General features: G+C 37.5%; 1 protein-coding gene across 1 annotated transcript in view; it reads right to left on the minus strand.

Moving 5' to 3' along the window:
• LOC145669583 (G2/mitotic-specific cyclin-A-like) overlaps positions 1 to 11,007 on the minus strand; it is a 33,363-nt gene extending 22,356 nt beyond the window's left edge. Inside the window, exons 1-2 of the mRNA XM_081737798.1 lie at positions 10,596 to 11,007; positions 236 to 901 (exon numbers count right to left, since the gene is read on the minus strand). Of these exons, the coding sequence (XP_081593924.1) occupies positions 236 to 901; positions 10,596 to 10,775 (846 nt within the window). The 5' untranslated portion in view covers positions 10,776 to 11,007. The remainder of the gene's footprint in view (positions 1 to 235; positions 902 to 10,595) is intronic.
• Between the last annotated feature and the right edge of the window lie 7,314 nt (positions 11,008 to 18,321).

The raw sequence follows: 18,321 nt of genomic DNA on the forward strand, positions 1-18,321 counted from the left end.
AACCAAGGTTTAAACCAGCCAACCCTGGCGAGAACCCTGTAATGTATGATAAATTCTACAATATTATTGCCTGTATTAGAAACTCATACCTGATAAATTATATGACCACCGGATTAACATAAGTTTACTTAAGTTCCATTGCTAAAATGAGTAGCATCCAATGATAATTTTGCGCATTGGTAAAATCAGATTTACACTCAATAACAAATTAGTACTATCAGTAAAGAATGCATACCTCTGCTTCACGCAAATATAGATAGATATCCTCTTGGTATTCCTCCACAAAAAATAAATTATCACTAGCACGCTTTTTTTCCTTAGCTTGTTCTAAGGAAGTGTCCAAGGTCATAGGTGAAGGCTCAGCAGTTTCATGAGACGTATCCAATTCAACTACTTCCGGTGAAGCTGGCACAACAATGCACTCCTCTCGAGGTTTCGGAGGAAGGTTAACAATACTTTCGGGCAAGTCGTGAACTTCTTCCTGTACAGATGCCACGTCAATAGTCGGAAGTTCAGAATTTAAAGTTGCCCTCGATGAACACGAAATCTTATCTCGAGACAAGAAACTCGAGAAAGTGTCTGATCTTGAACTCTGAAGGTTTTCCTTTGTATGTTGCAAGCTTTCCGCCACAGAGGAAGGCTTACGGTCTAAAACGAACTTTTCTTGCGCATTGCATACACTAATCTTGTCCGCAGCACTCTTCTGTTCAACTTTAACTGAATGAAACTTTTCGGATATTTGGGCAACCTTCTTTGCAACATTTTCATCCGATTGTTTAACTTTTTCCGTGAAATGCTGCACTTCTCGAAGTGGTTGTCGCTGAGCGTTCTGTATGTATTGTTTGGGTTTAACGAACGCATTTTCTCCTTCGAGGGCACCAGAAGTGTTATTTGCAAGACCCTGGAAAGAAAGAAAATTATAAATTTGATTAGTAACACTCATTTCATAAATTAAGAAAATCAAGGTTTATATTGCTCGAACAAGGACTTTTCACTAATAGTGCGTGCATTATAGAAGCTAGTTTAGGAGTTACTGAGCATTCGGCATTTATGGCCATGTTAACCTATCATAAGGATCGATGTCCCTTGGCGATCACACTATCCATAGAATTGGAGAGGAAGAAAAATGAGAAGGAAGCAGCCTGGGAAAATTGTGTTACGTATCATTCCAGTATTTGCCTGGTATGAATGAGGGAAACTCCTGAAAGCCTTTCTCAGGATGGCTTGCGTGAAAAATGCTTTTACACTTTTTCGACCTAGGATCTCCACCTAAAATGGAACCCAGAATAGCCGTAGAAGCAAACTCAAGATTAGGAATTCGATGTATAACCAATTTTTTCCTCAAAGGTCAGGATCTTTACTTGTCCCTACCATAAATTCTTCATTGTAACTAGATTCCGACGTTGCCACTCCAACTCAGGCAGAACTGTATAAAGCTCTCAGTATGGCTAACCCCATTACGGTTATCATAGTAGCGTCGTACAGCATTTGTTCCGTCTGGCATCTGTAGCTTTTACAGCGTGATTGAAGAACTTATATTTTGGTAGTTAGGCTTTGCAATCAGCCCACATCATATGTAAAAAGCTATTTTATTCTACTTTGTTCAGCTTAAATTACTTTTATGTTAATTATGTCAGGAAGTACGTAAATGTTATCGAATAGAGCAAATCTTCTCTAATCCCGATCCAAGCCTTTGCATAATGTTATTTCCATAAATGACGTAAAGACAATGCTCGAAACAGAGAGGGAGTATGCGGGGTATACTTTAGATCTTCCACTTCGAGCACTGCGTAAAGGAATAGCAAGCATTACCGAAAATGCACAGAGCCTGAAACTGCACAGACGTAAAAGCTGTCATATATTAATAGGAGATAATTACTTGTTGAATGACCTGTGCATATTTTATTCCCATTTTAAATGGTTATTCTTGTTTTACGTGTCTGCTTATTGGTTTGCAACACTCAGAATAGTTCGAAACTACTGTTTACACTAGCGACAGGGAGAGCGGCTAAGCTTTTGTAATACCGGCAACATCCAACTGGTTGACAAACGGCATGTGGCCGCTAACAACCATATGACAGTTTTACTGCTGATAAAAAGTTTGTTTAGCTTTGAAAACCACTACATCATTCCAGTATTTGCCTCGTATGCTTGAGGGAAACTTCTGAAAACCTTTCTCAGGATGGCTTGCGTGAAAAATGTTTTTACACTTATTCGACCTAGTATCTCCCCCTAAAATGGAACCCGGAACAGTCGTAGAAGCTAACTCAAGATCAGGAGTTAGATGTCCGAGCTTTCGGCATTTTCTACCTTTCATTTGGTACAATTCGCAGGATTTTTAAGCTCTTGTTGAAACTTTTCTAACCTGTAATTCACCCCTCCCCTTAACTGAATTTTAATGAATACCTAAGACTATGAATATTTGAAAATTTAGAAAGGAGCCAGGCTAGAAAATTCCATTTAATACCCACAGTTTTCACTCTCCCCCCCCCAAAAAAAAAAATCCAGGACATTTCAAGACCAAATCACCAATTTTCCAGGACTTCGACACAGGAAAGTATAACAGGATTGCAACTGTAGGTTCAAAACTCAGTGAAATCAAAAGTACAGTAGCTTAGGCAATGAATATTAATGCAAGTACAGTATTAAAACAAAGCGGAGCGTAATTTTTATTATTATTATTTGGTGGCCTCCCAACTCCCCTTATAGCCACCCGAACTACCCACATTAAGCACATGTATTTTCCTTCTTCCTACATGACGTTTTAATTATGCACTGAATAAATTTACAAACAAATTTATTTTTCGTACATGGCATCTCCATTGCGTGACTGACAATTAGGGAAAAAAAAAAAAAATTATATTACAAGTTTTTGAAGCTTAAAATATACAAAACGATAATCACGCCTGTTCTGTATGGTTGTGAAATATGGTCGCTTACTCTGAGGGAAGAAAATAGACAAAGTATTTGAGAACAAGATCCTAGACGAATATTCGGACCAAGAGGAACGGGAATGGGGGAAACTTCATAACGAGGAACCACACAATTTATACGGTTTACCCAACATTGTTAGGGTTGTCAAGTCTAAGAGGCTTAGGTAGGCGGGTCATGTATGTGGTGGTATAGAAAGGTATGTCAATGTCCCTTAGTTGATATTTGCATGACACGAAGTTCTGATCCTCATTCGCACTTTACAGTGTTAGTTTAGTGTAACGTTCTACAGTTATGCACCGAGGTGAAGGATATTGTGATGAGACGACTGGCATTGTCACTATATATATAAATTATGTCAGAAAATACTGAAAATACACACTTCATTAGTTCACACTATAGTTCATTTCATCTTTAGAGTACTATGAGAAACCAGTGCAATGTTGCCACGGTTTCGCAGGAGATGGGGTGAATTACTGAGAAATGGTGGTAATGTTTCTCACACACCAACGCATACATAGGGAGAAAGGAAACCCTGAAAATTACCAATTGATGGCAGCTACAGTTGGGTTATAATACCATGAAAAGGGTGTGAAAATTAAACGGAATTTCAGTTTAAGTTACGCCCTTTACGCTAAGGGAGACTTAAGCCGAATGGAAGAACTGGTGGAATGAAAAAGTGGGAGGAAACTGGAGTACCAGAGAAACCACGGATACGATGTTGGCCACCTCAAACTTGACCAGAAATCGAGCCAGGGACCCGACGCACCAGAGGTAAGCGCTCTACCAGAGCCACCGTGACATTCCCCCCCCCCGAAAAGTATGAAATGACATTCGTGTGTCATTCTTTTTCACCACAGATCTAATTTTGTTTACAAGACGATTTCTGAAAGATTGACTTCAGTTTCGTAGATTAAGATACATAGAAGGTCCTACCTAAGCTCCAGGCACAACAAGAGTGATGTGGAAGAAATGTGTGCCCCAAGGGGGGGGGGGGTGATAATCATCCAACCCCCTTGGCACACCAAAGTTCTTACGTAAAGGGAAACAAAAAGCACCAGCAAAATAAAATAAGAAGGTAACAGTTTAAATATAGGAAGGGGGGAACTGGCAATTGAGGTTTGAGTCAAGTGTGATGAAAATTTTAATGTTTTAGATTATCGAACTTTAGTAACATGTGTGCGAAAAGAAAGAACCATTCGTAACGAAGACTGGAAACGCGCCCTGCGGGACTAACCCACCTTCAATTTCTAACGATCGCCCGGCAATACTACGTAAATTAAATATTGGTAACCTAATTTAACTTATGGAACCACAAAACGACCGAATCTGAGTAGAATATCGCAAAATAGGTGGAAAACCTGACCCCCCCCCCCCCTCGCTAAACAAAGACCGAATTTAATTTTTATAGATATAACTGTCAATTAGTTTGGAACTGTAATACTGTTGTGCTAACTGTTAGGCTTTGTTCAAAGTGAAGTCATTTTTAATAAAGTGGCAATTCAAAAGGCAGTCACGCTACCAACTGATTCAATTGTATAGTCGAGATGTTTTACTGGTCTCCAACTGTCTTTGTACTCAAGCAGAAAATTTACTCTAACCGCATTCATAAATAATACTCCAAAGAAGCCATAAACGGCACGTGTTTGGTGTCTAGGAGATACATTGTTGCCATCGCTAAACTTATATTAACGATGGATACTTATGTAATAATGTCTATCAATAAAGGAATCCTATATAGTAATATGGACTGGGGAGGTGCACGGACAGACTTCTGGGGGTGACAACGAAAGATTATACTTTTTTTTTTTTTTTTCTTATCGGGCTTTTGCAGCACTGGTGCCTTACGTAGGAGAGAGGACAAACTTGTTTGGTTCGTGCAAGCGTTATAGTTATGGAAGTTACATTAATATGCTATATTTCAGAGTAAAATAAGCACACATGAAACTTTTCAACAAGATGCAACATTTTTATCTCAACTTTTAGAACTCAGTTGAGAGCCTTGTATATTGAGAGTTGAACCTTTTTTGTTTTCTTCTTGCCTTTATGTTGCAGCTTCAGCTAATTGGCCTAGTGCTGTATGAAACTTTGTGAATACGTAATTAATGATTTCTTTTTTCATTATATCATCTTCAAATTGAACTGAAATGAAATAGCGACTCCCAGAACCCCCTCCCCCTGATTTGCACATTTTACTGCCTGACATCTCCATCTCCTTGCTTATAAAGCACTAAACCACGTACACCATGACTCATTACTTCGAAGTTCCTTTCTGCTCCTTTTCACTGCACCCTCCCACATTAAAAACTACCCATTACAAATAATTGAAGACTTCCACACAAGCAGTGGCCAAGCAGCAGGATTGGCAAAAATCGTGGTTTTTATTGAAAAAGCCAAAAAACCAGTTTCTTATATATTAATATTAATCGGGAACTCCCGCCTTAGCCATTGGGAAAATCCTGTTATTACTTTAAATGTATTTGTATATAAAATTTTAAGGTTAACGCATCATAATCACTACGCTAAATCTGTGGTATTAAATTACAAATTTGGTATGTAGATATTCAATAAAATTAAAACAGAAATCCAAGCTGATGTTGGAAGCTGCGTAGGCAGTTGATAAATGTTGCCAATTTCTATCAATATATTTAAGCAACGTTGGCTTCTTTATAAAACAGACATTCAGGCAAGTCGAAATATATAATTTGGTTTCGTTCCGTACGTTTAGGCTTAACATCCTTATAAAATACACCTCGAATCGCTACTTAGTTTACACTTGTAAGATGGGTTGTCGTTCGACCGAGAATTGAACACGGGACCCCTTGATTAAAAGGTGAAAAGTACATAAGCGTAATGCGTTTCATATATGGAGACGTCGCCATGAAGTTCACACGATTTAACGCTTTTTTGTTTATATATATATATATATATATATATATATATATAAAACAAGCGGGTTTAAACCAGCCAACCCTGCCAAGCAGTAATAAATAAAAGCGTTCACACTGCTTCTATCTTGCAGAAACAAATTCAGTGTTACCTCTACCTTTAGACAAAGGTCTAACTGTTGATATTTAATAGCTGATAACGGAAACCAGCTGTCTTTCGAAGCGGGGACGCAGCGCAGCTGAGAAAGTCTTGAGTTCCCGTGTTAATTATTCTCCATACTTTTATGTACAGTGGAAAGGTCTAGAGCTGTCTTTTACATCAGTATATAAATATCGATCGAAACAGATATGATCGAGACGATGTTGAAACTATATTATTCTCAATCATAAGGTTGGGATGCCAGCTAGATAGGAGCTAAAAACAACCTGTCTTATTTTCTAAATCATTAACACTCACTGCTGGATTGAGTTGTAATTGGTGCGAAGTTTGATCCTATGTATTTAAAATTTAAAAACCAGAAGGAAACTTCATGGGGAAAAAACTTAAAACGTGCCGGAAAACTTAACTCTCGCGAAAAAAAAATAAGATCTGGCAGCCGTTCTTAAGCTGCAGACTCCGTACTTCATAACCCCGTTGTCGCAAAAGGGGGAAGAATCTAGAACACAGGTCCCCTATATAGGTTAGTAGCTACGTTGGTCCCTTTCTATACTTAACCCTAGATTAGGCGCGTGGGTGACAAGTGTCACCCAGTGATTTTTATCTCAAATTTGTAACACTGTGCGTTGGTATTCGGAGTCGCGCCTTTCAGTAGCTGAACGTTAGTTGATTTTTTTATGGCGGCAGTAGTACATTTCTGTTTACCGTGTACAGTTTGTAAGAAATTCTCTGCAGCAGCGTGTTTGGGTGACAATTGTCAATCACGCACCTATATACGTAACAAGTAAAATGTCAAGACGCCGGAAGACAGATTACAAAATATAAGAATGTCGTTCTGCAGTGGCTTGAAGAGGAAGAAGAGTTGGAGGTGTGTTCTGATGAAAGTGATTATGAAATTTATCACGTAAGGGCAAGTGACCACAACATTGAGTCGGAACAAGATGGCCCATGATGTAGTATTTTGATCTAAAAATGTGATATTAATGCACTTTGTATCCTGAAATTCAATACCAATTCACCTCATTTTTTTTTTTTTATTTTATTTTATTAAGGATATTGGCTGGGAAATGATTAAATCTCAGATACAACGAATATGCCGTAATCCCCAAATTACACCTGAAATTAGGAAGAGGGGCGACTGCGACTGTTACCTGATGTTAAAGAAGAAATTGTCAATGTTAAGAAGCCATCATGCTCCAGAGGATGTTGACATACTTAAGGAAGAGGTAGAGCCGAAACTAAAAGGCAGAGGTGCTTGATATGTAAGAGATGGACGAGTGGAGGACATTTGTGTAACATGCTTGGAATCAGCCTAATAGTCAAAACAAAAGTGTTATATTCAGTACAACGCTGTGTACAACCAAAAATATAACCTGTGATTAACAGTTTATCAAATAAATAAAAGAATCGTCATTTAAAGATAATCTTATTTTAGTTACATTTTAATAGGTGAAAGACAGGTGTCACCTGTCTAATGGCGCAACCAAAACTTACACGCCTAACGCAGGGTTAATTCACATAGTATTGCCAAGCAAGCGTTAGCGAGTGAAGGCGGGGTAGAGCCCCGCAGGGCAAGTTTTCTTCTGTATTACAGCTACATGGGAAGGGGAACCTGTGTTTTAGAACCTTGCCTTTTTTAAAATAAAGTTTGCCAATCCTGCTGTGGTGCAGATTAAGAATACTCAAATCCTAATTTGTCTCGATTTAAATCACGTCTAGGCGTTCCGAACCCTCCCTTGGCGCACGTCCAAATAATTGCGTACAGCTTGAGGTATCAAAACTGACGTGGCAAGAAAATTATTACGTTCTATCTTATGAAGGAGATTTATTCATAGGCGCAGGTTCGCTTTAAGAGAACTTCCCTTTACGAATAACCTATACATCGGGACAGCTTTAAAGGGCTCTTTCCCCAACCACTGCTTCTTTTCACCCCCCACAACCCTCGGTTAGTCCTCGCGAGCGTTTAAGCTGTCACTGCTCTCAGTGTTGCCGTACCTCCGATCCACTTGTGTAATTAAAGTCCGGCAAAATAAGAAGAAAGCTTTCTTTCCTATTCTCAGTTAACAACAAAAATTTTTAAAAAAATCAACTAGGAAAAAGAAATTGAGGCAACATTGGTTTTTAGCCAGAGGGGATCATAAATCTCTACCACGTGTCGCGGAGACTAGTTAGCGGAAGGTTTAGAGGGGTGGACAGGGTTTTCAGAATTCCTGGAAAAAGAGCCCTCTCTTTCTGTCCCAATGTATATATAAATATCCGTCCAGTCATATGAACGACCATGTAAGAAAAACTTGTGCTAGCTGCTGCTAAAATCAAGAATGCTAACAACCGTAGCAGGAGCGCAACAGAGGGCCACCGAGTCAGCGCGACGTGCGTTCGCAGGGAGCAGGCACGTCAGTGACTAAGCGCAAAGACATTGAACAGTTTCACACTCAACTATACTTGCAAACATACCGGTAATACAGGTGTCATACATCCTAGAGAATACTCCACCAGTAGGAATTAATATGATACTGTGGCCTTTGCTATGTAGCCAATTTTAACCCTTGTATACCCCCTTCCAATGATTCTACTTGTCAGTTTTCTTCATTCTGAAAAGTTCCTACAACAGTGGAACTTAATATGCTACATAATACTTTTCCATATGCACAGGCCTATTTTAACGATAAAATTCCAGTTTTCATACCGAACTCAGTCATAAGAAATCAGGGGTTAAGTTTCGAGTTACCCCTCCATCTTTTATAAGTTAGGAAAATTTACAGGAGAAATGAGGTAAGAAATGATTATTAGAGTCCTTATTTGATGTTTAAGTTTGGCAGTAAAGTTGTGTTTAATTGGAGAAAACATACGTGGAAGTGGGTACTATTTGCAAGACGCGGAAGGTTCGATGATTCAGCAGCATGCCCACTTTATGTCGAGAACAGAACCCAACGAACCCCTGCGGTTCTTCTAACCAGTTCCTCTTCTACTACTACTTATACTATGGATCCATATAGTAAAACTGCACGTTTTAACGTTTTTACTGCTTTTTTGTAGATATGAAACTGGAGGGGCAACTAAACTTAAACCGAAATGAGCACCATAGTATTTCTTTCATATTTCGGTTGCATTTGAAGGAAATTTAAACCGTACAATTACAGAATTTGCATTACTGCTGTATGGCCGGACCAATTTGAAAATCGAAAATTTACTGCATTCGGTTGGATTACATAACATTACGTTAGATTACGTTATTCGGCGTGTAGTGTCACTATACGGATCCATAATATAAGTAATAGTAGGAAAGGGTTAGAAGTCCCGCAGGGGCTCGTTGGGTTCTGTTCTCGATATGAAATGGGCAAATTAAAAACTTGCCCATATTTTTATGTGCATTTTACAGTCTATGAATCCGTATAATACAAGTATACCTCTCCGCGAAATAGTCCATCCGCCTCCATATACAGTGCCGGGATTGAGTATAGCCCGCACCTCCCAGTGATTTTTAACGAATCAGTGATTCTAATGATTCATATTAATTCATAATGAATCGGAATCACATGTTATACAGATTTAGGATGTAAATCTTGTGGTAAGAAGGCTTTAGCATAAGTAATAATAGCGGTAGTTGTAGCAACAGTAGCAGTGGTAGTAGTAATAGTAGTAGTAGTAGTAGTAGTAGTAGTGGTAGTTAGTAGCAATACGAGTACTAGTAGGAACGGGTTAGAAGCCCCGCAGGGGTTGGTTGGGTTCTGTTCTCGTTATAAGTAGTGTAGTAGTCGGAGTAATAATAATAATAATAATAATAGTAGTAGTAGTAGTCGTAGTGACTTGCAGTTCCGGTGACAAAGAACTGGGGGGAGCGGGCTATACACAAGCCCAGTGCCGCTTACGTCAAAAATAATCAGCAAATACAACCACTTTAACATTTACTATTCCCCTGACTTTCACTCATTCTTCCTCACAAACTTAAATTCGCCAATTGACCCGGTAAATTTCCTAAAACTGGTCCGGCGATACAGCAGTTAACCCACAGAATTTAGACCTAAACAGAATCTGTACTAGATAGGAAAGAGGAACAATTTTATTGAAAATCTGCAGCTCTTGTATAATGCGTGGAAATTCTTTACCAAAGCAACCAAATATCTGTCTTACAGACAACCGAAAGGGTTAACAGATTTAAGTAGTTACTGCCTTAAGTTGAAATTTATGACGTACCAATCCTTACGATCGACGGTATTAATTCAACCCTACTCAATAGAATATATGAAAAATTTGTTTACATAAAATCTACCGTTAAATGTAACTATGGAGAAACTTTTCACTACTAAAGATTCGTGCTTGTGTGAAACTATTACATATTTTGTATTTACATTAAGTAGATATTGATCCCTCTCAGACCACGGTATTTCTACTAGAACATCTAATATGTACGATTTTTACAGTTACAAGTACCGCAGATGACCATGTTTCCCCATTCCTAGATTTTAAATATTTGCTAATCTACCATACTACATAAGGTAAAATACACTTTCAATATGAAAATGATTTAACGAATTCATAATTTAATGTCGACACTGTTAGCAACTGATACTAAACTAAATACCGTACAGAGAAAAATACGTTACAACGTGAATACTAACTTGCTTGACTGCTCTTGAAGGCTGCACTCTAACATTATTGGAATTTAGTACTCCAAGAACAGGCCTTTTTGATGGTTGAAGAATATTACCACTTGCAATATTATCCTCCTTTTTAGATTTTCGAGGAAATGCTCCTATATTCTCTTGGTCTTCAAATATCTTGAAAGTATTCGAAGCCATGTTACTTTCAATATAGAGTTCAAAGCACGAGTTATGAATGAGTAGCGGTATTAAATTAGCACTTTCTTTTCTCAAACGCCTTGCTTATTTGCACTTATTAAAGTCCCGTATTCTAAGTCGTCAAACCAGACATATTTCGTTCATATATGAGGAAGAAAATATACTTCCGAGCTTACAGACTGGCAACGTAAAAACAAGGACGTTAAAACCTCCGCTCCTCTCCAGGCCTACAAATAAACCAATCACGTTTGTAGGACTCTGTGACGTCATTTTCATGAGGGGTTTGGTCATTGAAACCATGAAACAGTTTAAAGTAAACTTTTAGTACTATTAAGTAAATTTAAGCAATTATAAAGGGAATACTTTCAGTAATTTCAATAATTCAACTTGCTTTATTTTTATGATCTTTGACTTATTTCTTTTAAATAAAGAAGCGGAATTAAAAGGACTTTAAAAAAAATGGTTAACATGAATATGTAATGTCAACTACCTATTTTAACATCTTATTTTAGTATAATTTCCATTTCCGATGTAATAATCTTTACAAATTCAAGTGTTCGTTTATTTTTTTTATTCATGAAACTTAAATTCGGAATTGCAAAACGAATTGCTTGAAATCACACAGATGGTCAAAAAGGAAAAACTCAAGGTGTACACTTCATCATCAGCTGATTGATGAACAAAAACATTTTTTCCACTTTTTTCAAAAAGTTTTTTTTTTTTTTTTTTCATTGTTAAACAACACATGCAACAGCTTCGCAGAAGGAAAAAAACGCGGATATTTTCATATATGACCGTTCCAGTGGCGTAATTACAAGTTTTGATAGGGGCAGGCAAATTTGTCCACCAACGTAAAAGTTTCATATTTTTTCTTAAATTAGTATTTTAGTGTAAAATTATTTTAAAAAAATATCTCTCTCTCAAACTCAGGGGTAAATTTGCCCTGCCTTTCCCAAATGACGCCCCAGCTTGGTTTGGGTAAGAGAAAAATCTTCGAAATACAGTATGAAAGTTTCCTTAAAAAAAAAAAAAAATGGAAGGCTTGAATTCTCCTTGTTCACTTTTTTGTATTTTGTAACTTGATGTTTCGACACATTCTTAGTTCTTTTTATGCCATTTCATAGTACATTTGTCAGTAAATGTACACCCAGCAATAAGCCAAGACTGGATTTTGGTGAACCATGGCCCACCCTTTATATATATATATACAGGGTGTTTCGAAACAACACCGATAACGTTTGGGATGCGATTCCTGACACCAAGATAAGACGAAAAATATAGACCAACCTGGGTGCAAAAATGCTTCCTTTCGGAGTTATAGGCTGCCGAAAATATGAAAAACAAAATTTAAAGGTCCATAGCTCCAAAACTGTGGGGCTTACCGCAGTCGGTCAAGACTTCACTTAGGAACTAATATGTGCGCTATCAAAAATACATATTTCAGAATCCTAAGGTACTCACGCAACAATTTTTATAGAGGGTGTTTTTCTACGGTCATATAACTTGAAGTACTCATCAACTACCTCTATAAAAATTGTTGCGGAAGTATCGCAGGATTCTGAAACATGTGGTAGCTTACATGTTCGTTCTTCGCAGGGGGATAATAGAGGGAAATATTTGAATTCCCTTTAGAATATTTATTTCATTGAAAGTGTAATAATAAATAAATACAGAATATACTCTACTTTTGGTAGAAATATTCAAATACTGTACCCCCGCAGAATACGCCTTTAATCAAATTGATATGATGAAAAAGTCAGCTTCAAGTGTGTACTAACGATCTTTCAAACAGGTCAGATCGTTTACCCACCCGAAAACTATGAATTCGACACAAACCTCTGTCATTTTTGACGTTTTATTTTTCACTTACCCCCACTGGTGTTATTCTATTTTTTTTTTTAACAACCGGTTCTGTATATATATGGTATATATGTATGGTTTGTGCAGTATAACTCTTAGGAAACAAACCATACAAGGTAGAAAAAAGCATTATTTTTTTACTGGATATCACAAGTGACAAGTAGAAATTTCAGCACCCTAATAAAAGGTGGTGTGACGAATTTAGGTAGCACTACGAATAATTTGGAAACGAATTACTCAAGACAGATTGTCAAAAAGAATTGGAAAGACCCTAATCCAGCAATGGATCGACAATTGTTGATAATGGTATGTGTGCCTTTCAAATTTAAATAACCCTCACCATTACACTCATGTGATCCCAGTTATTCTTGATATCTGAGCATTTGAGATTAACAAATAAACGCTTATACCTTGTTCTGAGAGTGAGGGATGATATGTTTGACCCTATAGCCAAGGGCGCCGATTTCTCTGTAAATTTGGAGGATGCATTCAGATGCAGAAGGCATACATGAAAATTTTAAAGCTAATTGCATTCAAATTATGCCAAATTGTATATTCATAAATACAATTAGAAGGTCCACATGATCTTTGGGGGCCCGGGCCCCCCAGGATTGGCGCCTTTGCCTATAGCTGTAAGAACTTCTAAAAACAAAGACAGTTGCACTAAAATTTACTGTTTCTGGATAAAATTTACTGCTATGTTTAGGTATAACAAACAGTTCTGCGAACTGGAAATATTTTAACAACCGGTTCTAGCGAACTGATGCGAACCAGCTGAATTGCACCACTGCTTACCCCTTCCCCCCTCATTGCTGATGGTGATGAACTTGGATATAAACGATATTGGGAGCGTCATTGTTCATTTCGGCGACCCCCAAAACTGTAGATTGCACACTAATATCAGTTGTTTTGCATTATTTTTACATGTCATTCCTTCCAATTCTCATCCCTTGAGGTGTCTCATTCCCACGTTTTTTTTTTTTTTTTTTTTTTTTTTTAGATTGAACACCATTTGTCTACTATGTTTGGTTGAAATTGCTCCAGATGTTTGGGAGTTATGCTGGAATATACATTCATACACATACATCCCAATATATATTGATAGATTGCGAGCAACGCCTTTGGTGTTGTGTCTGTAGCTCTATATTCCCAATGCAGCTGACATTTTCGTTCATGCCTGAACTTGGGATTAAATGTCATCGTGATTGTAACCTAATAACTTGACGAACCCAAACTATGGATTCGACACAAATCTTAGTCATTTGAGACATTTTATTTTTCACCCCGATGGGAGCTGAATTTGGACTTTAACGTTATCGAGAGTGTAATTATTAATCTCGGCGACATCAAGAACTATGGATTCGACATTAATATCGGTCATTTTCAATTATTTTTACATGTCAAGTCCTTTTCAGCACACTATGGGCGCTAATAGAGACTGGGCTTAAATGCTATCGCAATGTCACCGATCAACTAAAAGGACCCCGAAATTCATGGATTCGATACTAATATTGGTCGCGTTGGTTTTTTCACGTCACCATTCTCTCTCAGGGATACTAATGGGGCGTTTACACTTAGTCGATTTGCGTTCGATTCAGTTGAATTGACGTCACTTTCAACTTAATCGATCGTCTAAACAGGACTTCAACTTAATCGCTTGTTGATCGAAAGCGACTAATCGACTAGCAACTGAATTGAAAGACGTTCTATTTTCTGTGGTCGATTCTATTTTCTTCTGCTATAACACCGCAAATTGTATCAATTACTTTTTGCTTGGACATCTTTAAAATTGCCAGTCGATTTCGAATCGACCAGAGGAGAGCGAGTCGACAAGGAGCATTCAATTTCGGTTGAAACAATTGAACACATCCATCGATCTCATTCGGTCTAGTTGCTTCGATTTAGTCGCAAATGCAGCGAGTCGATTTAGCCGTGCGACTAAATCGACCAAGTGTAATCGCCCCATAACGGAGCCTTAACTTGGATTTACATGAAACGGCATAGGAAGTGTAGCTATTTATCTCAGAGACCCCGAAAACTATATACTAATATCGGTCGTTTTCTATCATTTTATATATCACACCTTCCATTCTTCCTATATGTGCTCGGTAATCTTACGCCTACTAGAGTCTGAACTTGAACTTAAGAGTCATGGGAACTGTAACCAATCAACTTAGGGACCCCGAAATCTATGGATTCGACACTAATATCAGTCGTTCTTTTCATCATTTTTATGTATGCCAATTCCACTTTCTCCCTAGGAATGCTAAGGAGAATTTTGCCACTAGGAGTTAAACTTGGACTTAAACCGCGCAGAACTGCGACCAATTAACTTAGTGAAGCTGTAAACTAGTAATTCGACACTATTATCAGTCGTTTTCGATACTTTTACCTGTCACTATCTTACCCATCCCCAAAGAAATTGAATTTGAACTTAAATTGCTTCGGGAGTGTCTATTTATTTAAGCGACATCGAAAACTATTGATTGGAGACTATACTACAATGGTACGCAGAAGCTTTGCAGGTGATAAATATGAATGGGTGAGTGTATATTATTATTATTATTATTATTATTATTATTATTATTATTATTATTATTATTATTATTATTATTATTATTATTATTATTATTATTACTGAAAATTTGATAATGGAATGCTACATCTAAAATCAGAAAACAAATAGCAAACAAGGGGCGTGAAGTATGGAGAATTTACGAAGAAAGGCGTGCTAGGTAAACAAGGTTGTGAACCACTACGTAAAAGCAGGGTTTCTCCATCTGAGGGTCGCGAGTCACGAGAGGGGTTTCATGGGGTCACCAAGATAAGCGAGAGAGATAAATATAATTAGAATCTAATACCGGAAATTATTTTTAAATATTATTTTGATTTTTTTCTGATACGCACATTTTTATTTTTATACATACTCTTAAGAACAATAAAAAATAGGTCTACTAAACATTTTCAACAGGTGCAGAGTTGTTTAAAAATCAATTTAAATGAAAGAGGTGCCGATATGAAACTAATGAGAACTGCATATTGAAATACCAAAAAAAAAAAAAAAATGTAACAAAACCTGCATATTGAAATACAATTAAAATTGAAATCACTAATCCGCAATAGCTGTATTGCGTTTCTTGATAAATGACCAATGGACAAATTATTCTGTCGGCTATAAAAGAGATTGCTTTTGTTTAGAATCCTTTGTTGTTCTTTGCAGAATTGCACACGTATGTGTGTGAGCGAATAGTCTTTTTTCCAGTGAGCTAGTCACAATGAAGGTAGATTTTTGGTGTGGGATTTTATTTGTTTCCTAAATTTTAAATAAAGGCGGGACTGAAGTAAGGGTGCGATTCACGATATAAAATTCACGACCTTACTTAACGATCGTGTGAGAAGTAACTTCCCCTAGTTCAGGTTGAAATTTTGTGCTGTCCTTCTTTGGATCCTGATTTGGAAGAAATAGAAGCAGTTTCTATTTTCTTCTGGACTTGCATACAACTACCAATAAAAAAAGAGTAGCGCCTGACGATATTCAACTTTATTTTTCGCTGTAATTTCAAAACAATGCTACCTGGACAGGAGAAGCATTAATAGTATTATTAATAGTCATAGGAAAAATATGATTTTTTTGTATAACATAAAGCACGATTTATATTATTTAAAAAATTGGAAGAATAAAGACCTCCCTAATAGCATGTTGGTTTCCAGCAAGTCTTTCACTATATTTGATTTTAACTTGCTAGACTTTCCGTGCACTGTACACCGTGCAGGTGTTTTGAAAGAGTTAATGTCGTAATTTGATTTTCACTTGCTAAGTTTACTTGCCTCGGAGGCTTGCTGCAACTTTGTAGCAAGTGTGTCAGTTCTAGTTTCTACCAACAGGTGGCACAAAAGTCTAATCTTAAAAATTTCCCTGCCATGCCGCCATTTGTAGTAGGTGCGAAGTGTGTGAAGCATTAAAACAAGTGGATAATTAAGATAATTACGTAAGTATCCAGTATGTAGAGATAATTTATAATTTAAACGTGTATTGTTTGACAAAGTTGTTGAGTAAAATATACTGTGTGATTGTTCTTATACAGTAAATGTTCGGTTTGTAAAAGGCATACAATGCAATGCAAGTATATACCTGCAGAAGACTTACTACACTCACTTGCTGAAGACCTGCTGTAGGCTTGCAATGCAAGTATATACTTGCAGAAGACTGACTACAAACTTGCTGTAGACTTGCAGTGCAAGTGGTATCCTTGCAAAGACTTGCGTAAAACCTGCACTAGCTTACTGTGCACTTGCAGTGCAAGTGGAAACTTGCAATAGGCTTGCTGTGCAAGTAAACCTCTTGCAGAAACTTGCTTTGCAAACTTACCATACACTTGCACTCAGGCGTGCTGCAAGTTCGAAGAGCGTCAACTAGGAAGTTTGCATTAAATTTGCATCAAACTTGCAGACTTGCATCACAAGTCTGCTACAAGTTTGCCAGACTTGAATTGCAACTCTGCTGCAAGTTTGTTGCAAGTAATTTTTGCTATCTGGGCTTAGAGAAGGTATGCAGTGAAGAAATCCGCCCGAACGCTACAGATGTGAACAAATGTAATTACATCTTTTAAAAGAATAAAAATAGGTGATTTAAGTATATTGTGCAATTTGTATAACCCCCCCAAAAAAATGTAACGTTAAAAAAAGCGTGCAGGTTTACTTTTGGCGCACCACTCGAAATAATTGTTCAAAAATTAGAATTTTCATTAATTACCTTATTGTTTTTTAAACGATTTCTGCTGGGCAACATGAAAATATACACATGACATAGTTAAATTTCAAAAGAGTATCATAAGCAATTGTTGATAAATTATAATTATTTTACGATTTGCTTATAAATACAGCGTCGGGATACATGCATAAAAACTACAGCCCAAAAAACATAAAACAACCTGCGCTACGTCGCCACTAAAAAGCACGAATCCTATCTAACCGAGTCATAGCAGAGCAAAGCTGTAGGGCCCGAGCGTGAGCGAGGGGGTGCGTCTGAAGGGAACAGGCGCCTCAGCGAAGGTGGGTATCCGCATAATGGGGCGTTTACACTTAGTCGATTTGCGTTCGATTCAGTTGAATTGACGTCACTTTCAACTTAATCGACCGTGTAAACGGGACTTCAACTTAATCGCTTGTTGATCGAAGGCGACTAATAGACTGGCAACTGAATTAAAAGACGTTCTATTTTCTGTGGTTGAAATAATTGAACACATCCATCAATCTGATTCGGCCTAGTTGCTTCGATTTAGTGGCAAATGCAGCGAGTCGATTTAGTCGTGCGACTAAATCGACTAAGTGTAAACGCCCCATAAGCGAGGGTAATGAAAACGAGTGGGTTTTGTCAATAGGGATGCGCACGAGACAAAATTTGTCTGTCTCGTCTCGAAAATGTGCTGTAAAAGTGGTCTCGACTCGAAAAATGTATATTTTTCTAGTCAGAAAAATCCTGTCTCGACTCGTCTCGCGCGCATCCCTATTTGTCAATGATACGGGTTTCAATAGCATTTGTCATGGTTTCATACTAGTAGCGTTCCACTTGTAAACAAAATACAACTTCTGTAAACTGCAGAAATTCACCGCCGGTGGAAAATAGTTTCTATACAGGCATCTTTCATATCAACTCACTTATTTTATCCGTCGTAAAGCATTGGTA

This window comes from Thermobia domestica, chromosome 14, assembly GCF_964235325.1.
Source record: "Thermobia domestica chromosome 14, izTheDome1.hap1.1, whole genome shotgun sequence".
NCBI classification, from domain to species: Eukaryota; Metazoa; Arthropoda; class Insecta; order Zygentoma; family Lepismatidae; genus Thermobia; species Thermobia domestica.